The following is a 12,524-nucleotide window of genomic DNA, read 5'->3' as shown; positions in this document are numbered from 1 at the left end:
ATTTCCTGGTACCGTTCTTAAAGCTACCATATTAAGAAATCGTTCATTTCGGAATGATTTGAGAATTTGAAGGATAAAGACATTCTTATTTATTTCTGTGTTATCTGTCAACAATCTTCTATTTACAGGTAATATGGCTTGGTCCTATGGGAATGCCGTTAACGTTTGGCCGAAAACGAATTACGACGGATAAGAGGATTTCTGTGGAACAACCGTATAGTGTTGATTGGAATTTACATATACGCCATGTCAAGCCGAGCGATGCTGGCGAGTACATATGCAAAGTAGATACATCGCCCCCGCAAACTAAAAGAGTCAACCTGAAAATTAAGGGTAAACAAATTAGTGTTTATGATTTTTGAAATTGCATTACCTTATACAACTTCAGTCAACAAACTTTGTAGAAACATATAAAGTACAGCTTATAATGGCTTAGTATAAATTTTTCTTATTGATATGTTTTTAATTTGCATGAGAAGTCCAGCCTTGAACAATAGATCAAAGGCAAGTTTGAAAAATATTGCTGGACAATCTTATTTTCATTATATAGTTAATACAAAGTAGATGACGTACGATTACCTGCTATCATACCAAGTACCAAAGAACAATAATTATGTGAACAACTATAGGTCACAATACGGCCTTAAATAATGAGTAAAACCATACAACAAAACAACTAACGGAGGTACTGCTAGAAATAGTCATTCTTATCATATACGTTTGCGGCCATGAAATCATTAATTTTAAATCGTAAAAAATGTCTAAGGGATAGGGGCAGATCCAACCATTCATAAAAAGGGAATTCCAAACAAGAATAAAAGGAGTGGGCTTCCAAATATGTATCACAATTCAAATGCATTAATCGTCCGAATACAAAGGGGTTCCAACCACCGGATCCCTCCTCCTGGATCAGCCACTGGGGCAAGAGTTGTCCAAGATTTTTTAAATTTTCTTTCTCAGACTTTAACTGAAGTTCTACGGTTAGCATATCATGTTGACTGAAATTGTTTACATAAAGTGCATATGTTCAGACTATATGTATATGTAAATACCAGTAATCTGCCAAAAATCAACGCATATTGAGAGTAGTTGCAACAATATAATAATTAACAATGTCCAGAAGCAAATAATTTTATACACCAAGTCGTTCGTGTAACAACATTCCAGACGTATCTGCTATAATACCTCATTGACTTTAACTTCAAATATCAATTTCGTATTTTCAACAGTTTTATACCTTAAAGCCATGCAATTATTGTGAAAATTACCAGCCAAGCGTCAATTTGTATAAGGTTTGCCTGAAATAAGAGCCTTGCATAGTTTCGTACATTATTTCCACTTCGTATGCAGTCGCTACTCCTCGTGTAAACTTTTAAGGTTTTGCAAGTGCTGCCTATGGCCTATGGAAGCAGAACAAATTTATGAAAGTACTTGAATGTACTGTTTTACAAGAGTCACTTTCATTGGAGCATAAATTAACAAAACAATAGTATATTTATCTACACAGTATTTTACCAAAAAGGAGAAACAAGTTGGTTTTTTTCCTTCAAAATTTGTTGGCAATATACTTATATGTAATAACTACACCAATCTGTATGCACAAATCCCAAATAAGTGCATATTTTAGTACATGCCATATTTCTTAACATATAACAATGAGTTAGTTTGAATCAAAACCCAAGAGTAAACAAAGCAGACTTGGAATACCGTTAATGTAATCTACTCCGAGTTCATTATAAAACAACTATATTACAAGATTGATGACTTCTAAAGCCTCAATTTATAACATGTATAATGCGGATTTGAAAGTCCAAATATTTCTCAATAATAGAGTATCAATGTACTTATTCATGACACATAATAGATCATATAATGGATAGAGATGAATTCTTGTTTCAGATTTTACATTTCACTTTTTCATTCAGCATGCTCAATTTATTTACGAAAACAATCATGTATCCCTGTATGAAAGCTAGTTAATATAATTATTTCATCTGATTTATCAATTATAAGTTAAACAGCACTCAAAGTTTAAGATTTCGTATTACATGTACAATTTTCGTATATTTATATTGAACCACAAGGTTGTCGTCTGCTTGACAACAATATTTTTTCATCAAATTGGGAATCAGAATATTGGTATGCCCCCCGCCATAGCGGAAGGGGCTTTAAGATTTATCCTTGTCCGAACGTATGTCCGTACGTACCAACATTGGTTTCCGTTCTCTACTTTTACACAATGCCTATTACCACAAAATACAGATCAAGTTGGAAATTTGGTGATGTCACTTTACAAATGGAAAAAAATGTTGAAGTTGTTGTTTCCGTTCTCTAGCATAAGTAAGCCTCAATCAAATGTTTTGCAACTTATACATAATGCTCATAACCACAAACTACAGATCCAATTTGAATTTCAATGATGTCACTTTAACCGTCCTAGAGTTATGCCCCTTTACAAATGGAAAAATTGCTGAATGTTTTGTTTCCGTTCTGTAAATTTAATTTGCCTCAACCACAAATTTTGAAACTTATACACAATGCTTATTACCACAAAATACATATCAAGTTTGAATTTGATGGTGACACTTTAACTGTTCTAGAATTTTTCGTGTCTGTTCTCTAACTTAAGTTGCCTCAATCAAATGTTATGAAACTTATACACAAGGCTTATTACTACAAAAAACTCAGACCAATAACACATTGGGTTGCGTTACTTTTACCGTTCTTCAGTTATGTCCCTTTATAACTTTATACGATATGCAATCAGGGGCATCATCTGTGTCCCATGGACACATTCCCCATTTATTTTAGGAATGAACCATAACTCCCTTTAAAGTTAAATGGTCTTTCCCTAATGCACTGCTACGTTATATGTACCACCACTGAGAGTTTTCAAACTAAAAAGTATGTCTTAATGTTTGAATGTACATTGGCATGATTGTAGAATGCACAATATATTCAGACTGAAGGCGTTTTTGTCTTGCAATTATGTTACTAGATTTAAATATTGTATAAGTAAAGCACTTCTTTAGGGATGAATGTGTAGGTTAAAGTAAATCTGCATGAGGGATTTGTGCGAACGTTTTACATATAAAAGTTATATTCAAACTGTAGGCGCAAATGAATAGAAAATATAATGCTTCTAATTTAACTCCTGCTTAATTATTATTCACTTTGTCTGTGCATTTCTAGATAAAATATTGTGTAATCGTGCAAAAATTAAAGTTATAACTCTTTCAAACAAATATGATTGAGAATGGAAATGGTGAATGTGTCAAAGTGACAACAACCCGACCATAGAGCAGACAACAGCCAAAGGCCACCAATGGTTCTTCAATGTAGCCAGAAACTCCCGCACCCGGGGGCGTCCTTCAGCTGACCCCTAAAAAATATGTATACTAGTTTAGTGATATTGGACGTCATACTAAACTCCGAATTATACACAAGAAACTAAAATTAAAAATCATACAGGACTAACAAAGACCAGATGCTCCTGACTTCGGACAGGCGCAAAATTGCGGCGATATTTCATGCGTTATAATAAGTCTATTTTGCTTTGTGTGCCTTCATAAATTTTTGTTTTTCTGCACTTTCGGTACCTGCTTACTAGATGAAAGTTATTCTAGAAATGTGTACCTTGCGATTTCGTACACGTTTTGTTTTCCTTTTTTTTCCACTATTTAAACTTCAAGATTTAACAAAAATGTTCATCTAGATTATAGAGCAGACACCCATTGTAAAATTGAAACAAAATGGTCGAACTTGGTATTTTAAAATTTACAACAATCACCAAATTTCTCTGATATAGATGTTTTTATCAAACTAAACAATTACTCAATGTTCTCGACAGCTGGAGCAATGTACGATAAAATCATGTTGGTCGATTTTGCTTGGGTGATCTTTTGATTGCCTAAGTGATAATAGAATGCATCTTTTCATCAGCGATCTGAAGGCTCAATATTTAAATTGGGCTTTTCATCTTGGTGACACTATTCATTATTCAGGATCGATGTAAATAGTAAGAAACGACAGGTCACTCTACTCAAATGCATAAATGACGGAGATAAATTTATTTCTAGCTTCTGCAATCAATATTTTCTCGTTATTCAGTTATATACTCTTTCAATCCTCAATTTTGATATCTGTCATATTAGGAACGCTACACGTGTTAAATTCCCATGAGCAGTATGTTCATGTCTGTAAAAGTGCATCTTTTGAACAACTTTCACGGCAAAGCGCAATGTAGCAAACATTTTAAATTTGTTAATCACGTATTTCTATGCAACTTTAAATGCTCTTATTACAACGAAGGGAAAGAGCATGTTACTGATTTCCAATAAATAACTTCATACAAGTTTTTTTGGAAAGTCCAACTAACTACAAGTGTATATTGTATCCTCGTTTACTTTTATGCGATTAAAAGAATGTCTGATAGCTATGTCGGTCAGTCGATTTGGAAATATCGCTTTAATAGGAATTAGATATAATGATGGTGCATGTGAGTGCTGAGCCACGTTGCGGTATACAACCTCATTCCATAGATGTGTTGCCCAATTTCTTGTTAGTGGTCCTATCGTTTCTTTAAGTCGGGGACGGTTTAAAAGAGATTGTGGATATACGACAAATGAAACAGCAAAATCAAAAGATAATAATATTTTAGAACTGAATTATTATTTTTGTCTGTAAACACACACATGCATGTACTCTAAAGCAGTATGGTCAAAGGTGCATTAAAACCATCCGAACACCATTAAAGAAACATTATAAAATAAATGTATTACTAGACAAAAAGCCAATCTGAATAAAGCCAAGGAAGGGACATCAAAAATAACGGAAAGTGTGGTATGGTTTTAATCATATTGGACAAAAGTCCGTCTTGTTATGGTCAGATGTCAATTTCCCTTGGTGTCAACTGAAGCTCTATTAAACATATCTATATTCAGATTGAGTAATGTAATTAACCGTATAAAAGTTTGTCGCGGCAATATTTGATAATTTAATATCTACTTGTAAATTATTGAATAGAATCGATAAGTGTTGTCAATACCAAGTGGCATATTAGGATTGTGATGTAGTAATTGCATGGGTGGTAAACAAATGCATATGTCAAGGAATTATATCCGGATTTGATATCAACGTCGTTTGATTGGGGGGAGAAATGATTTACCATCGAAAATAAAACCATATTTTACACCGAAATAGGACGTCAGTTTAGGTAATTTGTGTAAGAAAAAAAGTGCGCTTATCTGCATTTTGTGTAAGAGTTCCGCGGTTTATTTTTTTTTTATAGATTTGGGAGTATTTTGAAGATACGTTATCAATAACGATATGCTAACTATATATACTAATGAAATTCATCCAACTAATTTATCTTTAACTGATTTAAGTTAACGGCTCTCTTTTCTGTTGTGTTTTCTTTGATAATAAAAGACAGGACCGTCCAATGCCCTGTTGTTGTTAAACTGGTCCGCCATTCAATCTATAGCTTCGCACCGAAGATTAGCGATTAGTGACACAACAGGGGTCCAGTTTATGTAGTTGTAAACATTCTCGTCATTGGCTTTCTGTTGGATGATTTAAACCAGGTTTTATAAGACCTCCGACATAAATTACAATCATCAATTGTTTAAAGATGTTTTTACTTGACGGATTTTTCTTGATTGCAAGCCAGGATAGTACTGAATTTTCCGCAGACTGATAATCGAAATCCAAACCATGTCTATAGCTAATAGATTGTTCTTTGATTATTAAAATTAATTATGATCAACAGTTTTAGTTCAATTCTGCGGAAGCGTATTAGCGCCACACATTTTTTTTTTTTATTTTTCTTTCTATGTTTGCGTTAAACGCAAACCTTTGCGTTAAAACGCAAAAAAGTTTGCGTTACAACGCAAAGATTTGCGTTTTAACGCAAAGGTTTGCGTTATAACGCAAACATAGAAAGAAAAAGAAAAAAAAATGTGTGGCGCTAATACGCTTCCGTAGAACTCAACTAAAACTGTTGATCATAATTAATTTTAACCTTTGCGTTATAACGCAAACCTTTGCGATATAACGCAAACCTTTGCGATATAACGCAAACCTTTGCGTTACAACGCAAACCTTTTGCGTTAAACGCAAACCTTTGCGTTACAACGCAAACATTTGTTTTATCTTATTTCTTATTCAAGATCCAAAGGAAACCGTAGTTATTAATGGAGGAGGCTGTATATATTAAAATGTATCACCTTTGTAGTAATTGTAAAGTAAAATGCTTGAATAATTAGATCATATCAATGACTAATAATGAGCAGAATAATATAAGAAGATGTGGTATGAGTGCCAATAAGAAAACTCTCCATCTAAGTCACAATTCGTAAAAGTAAACCATCATAGGCCGAATTACGGTCTTCAACACGAAGCATTGGCTCACACTGAACAACAAACTATAAAGGTCCCCAAAAACGATATCAATGTTTCTACTAGTATATATATTACAAAGAAAATTGAGTAAATTGAGGTTATACCTAAGAAAAAAATCAACCCTGGTAATATAGCTATAACCGAATATAAATATACTTCCAAAGTAAGCTCTCGTTTGAGAACTGTGTAAAGTAGGTTAGATTCAAACAAGCTACCCTTTGGCAATAAATGTATAGAATGAAGATGTTTTATTAATAAAATTATGTTCTCTCTATTCAAATTGCTACCCAAGCATTTTAAAAATACTTCATTATATTGAAATGAAAATTCAATGACTTTCTATCAAAGAATCTTGATCATATTCTGAGATTTAAAAAAAATGTTTCCTTATTAATAATTCATTTTAAAGCACAAAGATCATTTTGTCTATTTGACTTGGAGGTTGGTTTCACAATTGTATGACATTATTTTTGATCTTTCAATTTTAATATGACTATATACTAAACTATATCTATTTTCTTGTTAAATTATATACTTTTCTGATGCACAAATCAGTCTTAATTATGTATAATTGCACTTCAATTATTCCATTATTCCTATGCATATTTATTATAATGATTTGGCCTTGTATGTATGTTTCCTTTTTTATCTACTAGTAAATCACATCCGAAATGAATGACAGACGGACATATATACAAAACTTAATGAATAATTGAAATCAAGATATTTGCGTTATAACGCAATGTTTGCGTTATATCGCAAAGGCAAAGGTTTGCGTTAAACGCACAGGTTTGCGTTAAACGCAAACATAGGAAGAAAAATAAAAAAAAAAATGTGTGGCGCTAATACGCCTCCGTACAGTTCATCATGTTATAGACGGAATTAAACCTTTCCATTTTTTTTTCTTACCCGTGTATATCCACACTAACTAGATCAATGAGCAGCAATGTAAAGGTAATTCAATGTCACAACTATTTTCATTCAGAATATTAATACGAAGAGCGTGAAAGATAAGTTGAAAAACTGTGTGAATAATCGACTATAAAGTTCGTCTTCAGAGACTAAGAGGCTGTAAAATTTCTATCATCTCTTCACTATAAGTATGTCTTTGTTCCTGCGATCAAAGCTTCAAGTAATATTGTCTTTATATGTAAATTTGACTACTATAAGCATCTTGTACAAGAATAAGGAATAAATGAGAACCTAGATGATCTCACATACAAAAACATGGATGGGATTTAGGCAAGTCCCTCATGGCTTCATAAAACATTACATTTAACATCAAATCGAAGCAGTCCTTGGTAAAAGCTGCATATTTATATCAGTATTTTATATATTTCAGTTGCACCTTCAATTAACCACGCACTTTCAACAAAGAATCCCTTATCGGTAGCAGAAGGAGAAAATGTTACACTTGTCTGCAAAGTATCAGCGTTACCAGCAGCAAGTGTCATGTGGTTTTATTATCACCCTCAAAGACCGAATAATAGAGAGCGTAAGTTTAATGTAATTTGTTTAATAGATAGTGCCGCATAAACATACAGCTGTCCCATTCCGATATTAATTTTAGAAAGGCATAAACGCACGAATCTCTCAATTAGATTTGTTTCTAAATTAACTAGAATTGTCTACGAAACGTCATCAACGCCGCTTAGTTTATTTATGCCATGCTTTATTTCTCTCTCAATCATTGTTCAGATCAGACATTACAAGTATATATTATAGCGGGTGGTAAATACACAAGCACACAAAAAGGAAACAAGAAACTATTTTAAAAGTTTTGCGGGAAATACTATTGTTATCGGATTTTAAACACTCACATTTGCATAGAATACATTATACTCACATTTGCATAAAAAACCTTTATACTCACATTTGCATAAAAAAACTTCAAACTCACATTTGCATAAAATACCTTATAATCACATGTACATAAAATTTCTTAAACCATGTCTATCAAACACAGAAATGGTAAGACAATAAGCATTATCAAGTCACTAGTTAGTGATCTTTATATATATGAGCTTTTCGCATTGATATACCAGTATATGCATTAGACAGTCGTTCTCGGCTTTGCATCTTGAATTAAAAAAATTGTTTGACTAAATACGTAAATGTGTCCTAGTATCCTTAATCAATAATTATTATTTTCAGAGCCTAATTTTCCTGCCTCTGTTACTGGAGAAACATTAACAATCCACGATATATCTAGAGAGCAAGCTGGTATTTATGAATGTCTTGCATTCAATGGTGTCCCTCCAACAGCAGTCAAAAACATAACAGTTAATGTTGAATGTAAGAATTTGGAATACCTACTTTTTTTGTCTTTCAAAAATATTATAAAACACATTATATATAATACATTTGTGTACATAAAATGTTTCACTAAAATTCCATTTCAGTAAAGTTACGCGCTGCCTTGTAACACAGAGGTTCCGGGTTCGAGTCCCGGTGGAGACAAGCAATTTTGTAATAAAATTCTTGATATCCGGTTACATTGGCGCCTACCTTAAAAAACCGATGGGGGTTAGAGATGAATTTTAGCTAGGTTAGTTTGTGTGAGAGTCATAATGACAAGATGATTCTTGAGGTGGGGGAAGTGTGACGGGATTGCTTCCCTCAGAAATTGTGGTAGATACTTACATTTGTAGATAGCTGTAAATGGTTGAGCTAAGGAAGTACTTTTTAGCTCTGTCGGTTAACGCGCTGCCTTGTAACACAGAGCCCCGGGTTCGAGTCCCGGTGGAGACCAGCAATTTTGTAATGAAATTCATGCTCTCCGGTTACATCATTAACACATTCCGAGATCCAACTATAATTTGCTGTTTGTTGTTGTTAGCTTAAAATCCATAGTAAATGTTTCTTATATTTAGAGGATATCAGTTATTGAATCTAGAAGATGGATAAATCAGTTCGGAAGTGGATAAGTTTGACTGCAAGTGGAAATAGAGGCCTTTGTTAAAGTTCTTGGACTCCACGTATGAGTTATTGTCCGTGCTTTTACATAGGTACAGGGCACAAGCATGATTCTCCCAAACAAAAATAACGCTGTTTATATTTCGTGTGTCCGATGCACGTTCTTGATTTGCCTTCACCATGAACGCTCTAACCTATACAATTTAAAACCAGTGTCGTATAAATACATAGAAACGTTAGAAGATATAACTCATAACTCTTTTTAAATTGCCTTTTTTCATATGTGAATATATATCTTGTAATTGTTTTGTAACAGGCAAGACTTAAAACGAAATATTGTTTTGTCTTTTCTGTTTGACCAAAAGGAACTTTTAAAATAATAATTACCAAATTCATCTAACTTTGCCTGATGCAGTCGGAACCTTAGTTGCTTAATTATATTTTAATTAATCATAAGGAATTAAAATTGTGCACACTGCTTTCATTTTTTTCTGAGTCTGATATCAAGTTTACTTAAAAATATTTATAGATTATCATTGGTCATCTCAACGAGATCGATTTTTCGCTTGAGCCGGTACCAATGATAATATGTTTATCGCTATTTTACCTATGACGGCGTTGTCAATTTCATATCAATTTCATTAGCAACGCCACGTGCCTCCTGAGCTTCTAGCGATAATTGTCCATCTCAAGCGAGTAGCATGATATGAAAAATTATCACAAAAAGATCAAAGGAAAAATGCACAAAATAGCGATAAGGCAATTTAATAAATGATTTCGACTGTGGATGCCATATCTCAAGAATGAAAGCTCAGTGATATCATCCAAATCAACCATTCAATGTAAGTAAAACAACCAAAGAAAAATACATACATTACTAGTTCTTAACTTCTATGTCGTTTGGTCTGTGGTGGAGAGATTCATACACAACATCTTTATATTTCTATAGTTAATGTTTGGTGCATTTTTATGAACACAGAACATTATAACATCCGACTGTGTTTCCACTTAATGAGTTGTATGTGTTGATATACATATATTCAAATTTAAAAGCTTTCAACTAACCAGTTTATATGACACAGATGAAAATTCGCAGCAAAATGGGCATAAACAGAAGACTTGGACATATACATCATATGTTTCTCTTTAAAAAATCAATGTCTGTCAGAGATATACAAATATGGTCGCCTTAGATTAAGTTGAGAAGGTTATACACGTTAAAGAAGCATTGAAGCAATACTTTGAGTCTGTTGCAAGTCAAAGTATTGATTATCTGCCCTACTTATGTTTAGCATTATCCTAAATGTTCGCCCTTCATCACGGTCCACTCATTTTTCAGTACCGTCCTGTCCAATAATTTATAGTCTAGGATATGTGTGAAATATTTGTCACTGCACGTTAAGCAACCAATAATAAATAAATCCATCCACTTTGAAAATTGTATTTATGTTTACCATTCTTACACTTAGGAATAGTAAGTTTACAGTACGTATCACTATGTTTTGCAGTACCAGTCTATGGAAGAAGCGTATCGATAAAAACTTTTCTTATATCACATAGCGATATTGTCTAATATCAATTGTAAATATGCAGACATTCCATGCGGAAAATGTTGTTTTCGGCAACGAAAAATTAAGAAAAAACTAACTTTAAAACTTATTGTTCAAATATAAACAACAATTGAGGCTAAATATAAATTCAGAAGTTAGTTAGAAGCAAACGTTTATGTCCGTGTAAAATTTGAAGTGCTGTGTTTTTTTTTTATATACATAAATATACAAATGCTATTATTTCTAATATCAATGCGATACTTTTAAAATATCATAGCGGTGTTTTTGTTATATCAATATTAGTACTTATTTGACTGTTGTACCTATATTTTGACAATTTTACCTATTATGTCTGTTTTGTTCACGCATTGTTGTAAATATGACAGAATTTGATGAGACTGTCATACACGTGAGAGGTTTAGCACCATAAAATCAGGTTCAATCCATCATTTTAAAAACTTGAAAATGCCAGTACCGTTTGGGTTTAATAAACAATGTCGTAATCAAATAGCTAAGTATCAAAATTATTGTTCACATATATAACATTAAGCAAATTTTATAATGCCGTCTATAATGAACGCACTAAAATAATATATATCTGATATGCTCGCAACGCACGCATGGAAGACTTTCTTTATTGATAACATTGAAACTAATTTGTGACAAAGATGAAGCATATTGTCCTCGTTCAGATTGATTCGACAAAATCTGACCTGTACTTTTGAATCTCCTTTTTTATACAAATAAGACCGTCAGTTTGTCTGTTTGAATGGTTTAACACTAGTATTTTTTTTTGTTCTTATATAGCGTGGTGTTCGCTGTGAGCCAAGGCTCCGTGTTTAAGGCCCTACTTTGATCATAATGGTTTACTTGAATAAATTTTTACTTTGATGGAAAGTTGTCTCATTCGAAGTCATGCACCATCTTCTTATATCTATAAATCTTTAAAATTTACCCTTATAAATAACTGCTTTCCAGTCCTCCAAAAACGTCATTTGGGTGCTGAATCTTTTGTAAAGTGCAATATGAACTAGCACACTTCTAAAGCTTTAACAGGAACGACAGTTATAATGGTACAAGAACGATTACGTCAATAAAATTACCAAATAAACAGCACTGAACGATCTAAATTTATAAATATAGAATAGATACGGATTGTTATTTTGCACTAAGAAATGTTCACGTATTTATACAATCGGTTACTAGTCAAAAACTAAAGTCAAATTACTGTGGCAACAATACATCGGAATGCCCTCACGGTTATCGCGATTTAAAAGAGCGTCCATGCGGCGCGCTGATTATGTTCATAGAGATATCGATTTACCAACGGGAAAAGTCTTTGATATCCAAAAAGAACTGTTTTCCTTGTCAATATTTTTTTCTATGTTAATGATAAACACATTTTCTGTTTGACAAGATTTTTGATTTTCGTTGTAACTGAAGTCGTTCAATTTATAGTCTGAGGCTACTCGGATCGGGACATCAGCATTTGTACATTTTGATTTGTTTGGGATATTTATTTTGCCATTTGAATATTCTTGTTTTTTGGAGCTGTATTGGATTGGATTGTTTGAATGAATGTTTTTTTTTTCTTTTAAGTAATGATATTTTTTGTCTATTTCGATATTATGTGGATAGGCTATACCAGTGTGACCT

General features: G+C 32.9%; 1 protein-coding gene across 1 annotated transcript in view; it reads left to right on the top strand.

Annotated features, from left to right (window-relative positions):
- The window catches only part of LOC143072634 (lachesin-like), a 30,990-nt gene that overhangs the window by 10,637 nt on the left and 7,829 nt on the right, over positions 1 to 12,524 (top strand). Inside the window, exons 3-5 of the mRNA XM_076247675.1 lie at positions 129 to 333; positions 7,745 to 7,897; positions 8,557 to 8,697. Of these exons, the coding sequence (XP_076103790.1) occupies positions 129 to 333; positions 7,745 to 7,897; positions 8,557 to 8,697 (499 nt within the window). The remainder of the gene's footprint in view (positions 1 to 128; positions 334 to 7,744; positions 7,898 to 8,556; positions 8,698 to 12,524) is intronic.

Source organism: Mytilus galloprovincialis, chromosome 4 (assembly GCF_965363235.1).
Source record: "Mytilus galloprovincialis chromosome 4, xbMytGall1.hap1.1, whole genome shotgun sequence".
NCBI lineage: Eukaryota > Metazoa > Mollusca > Bivalvia > Mytilida > Mytilidae > Mytilus > Mytilus galloprovincialis.
This window is presented reverse-complemented; position numbering and strand designations above follow the sequence as displayed.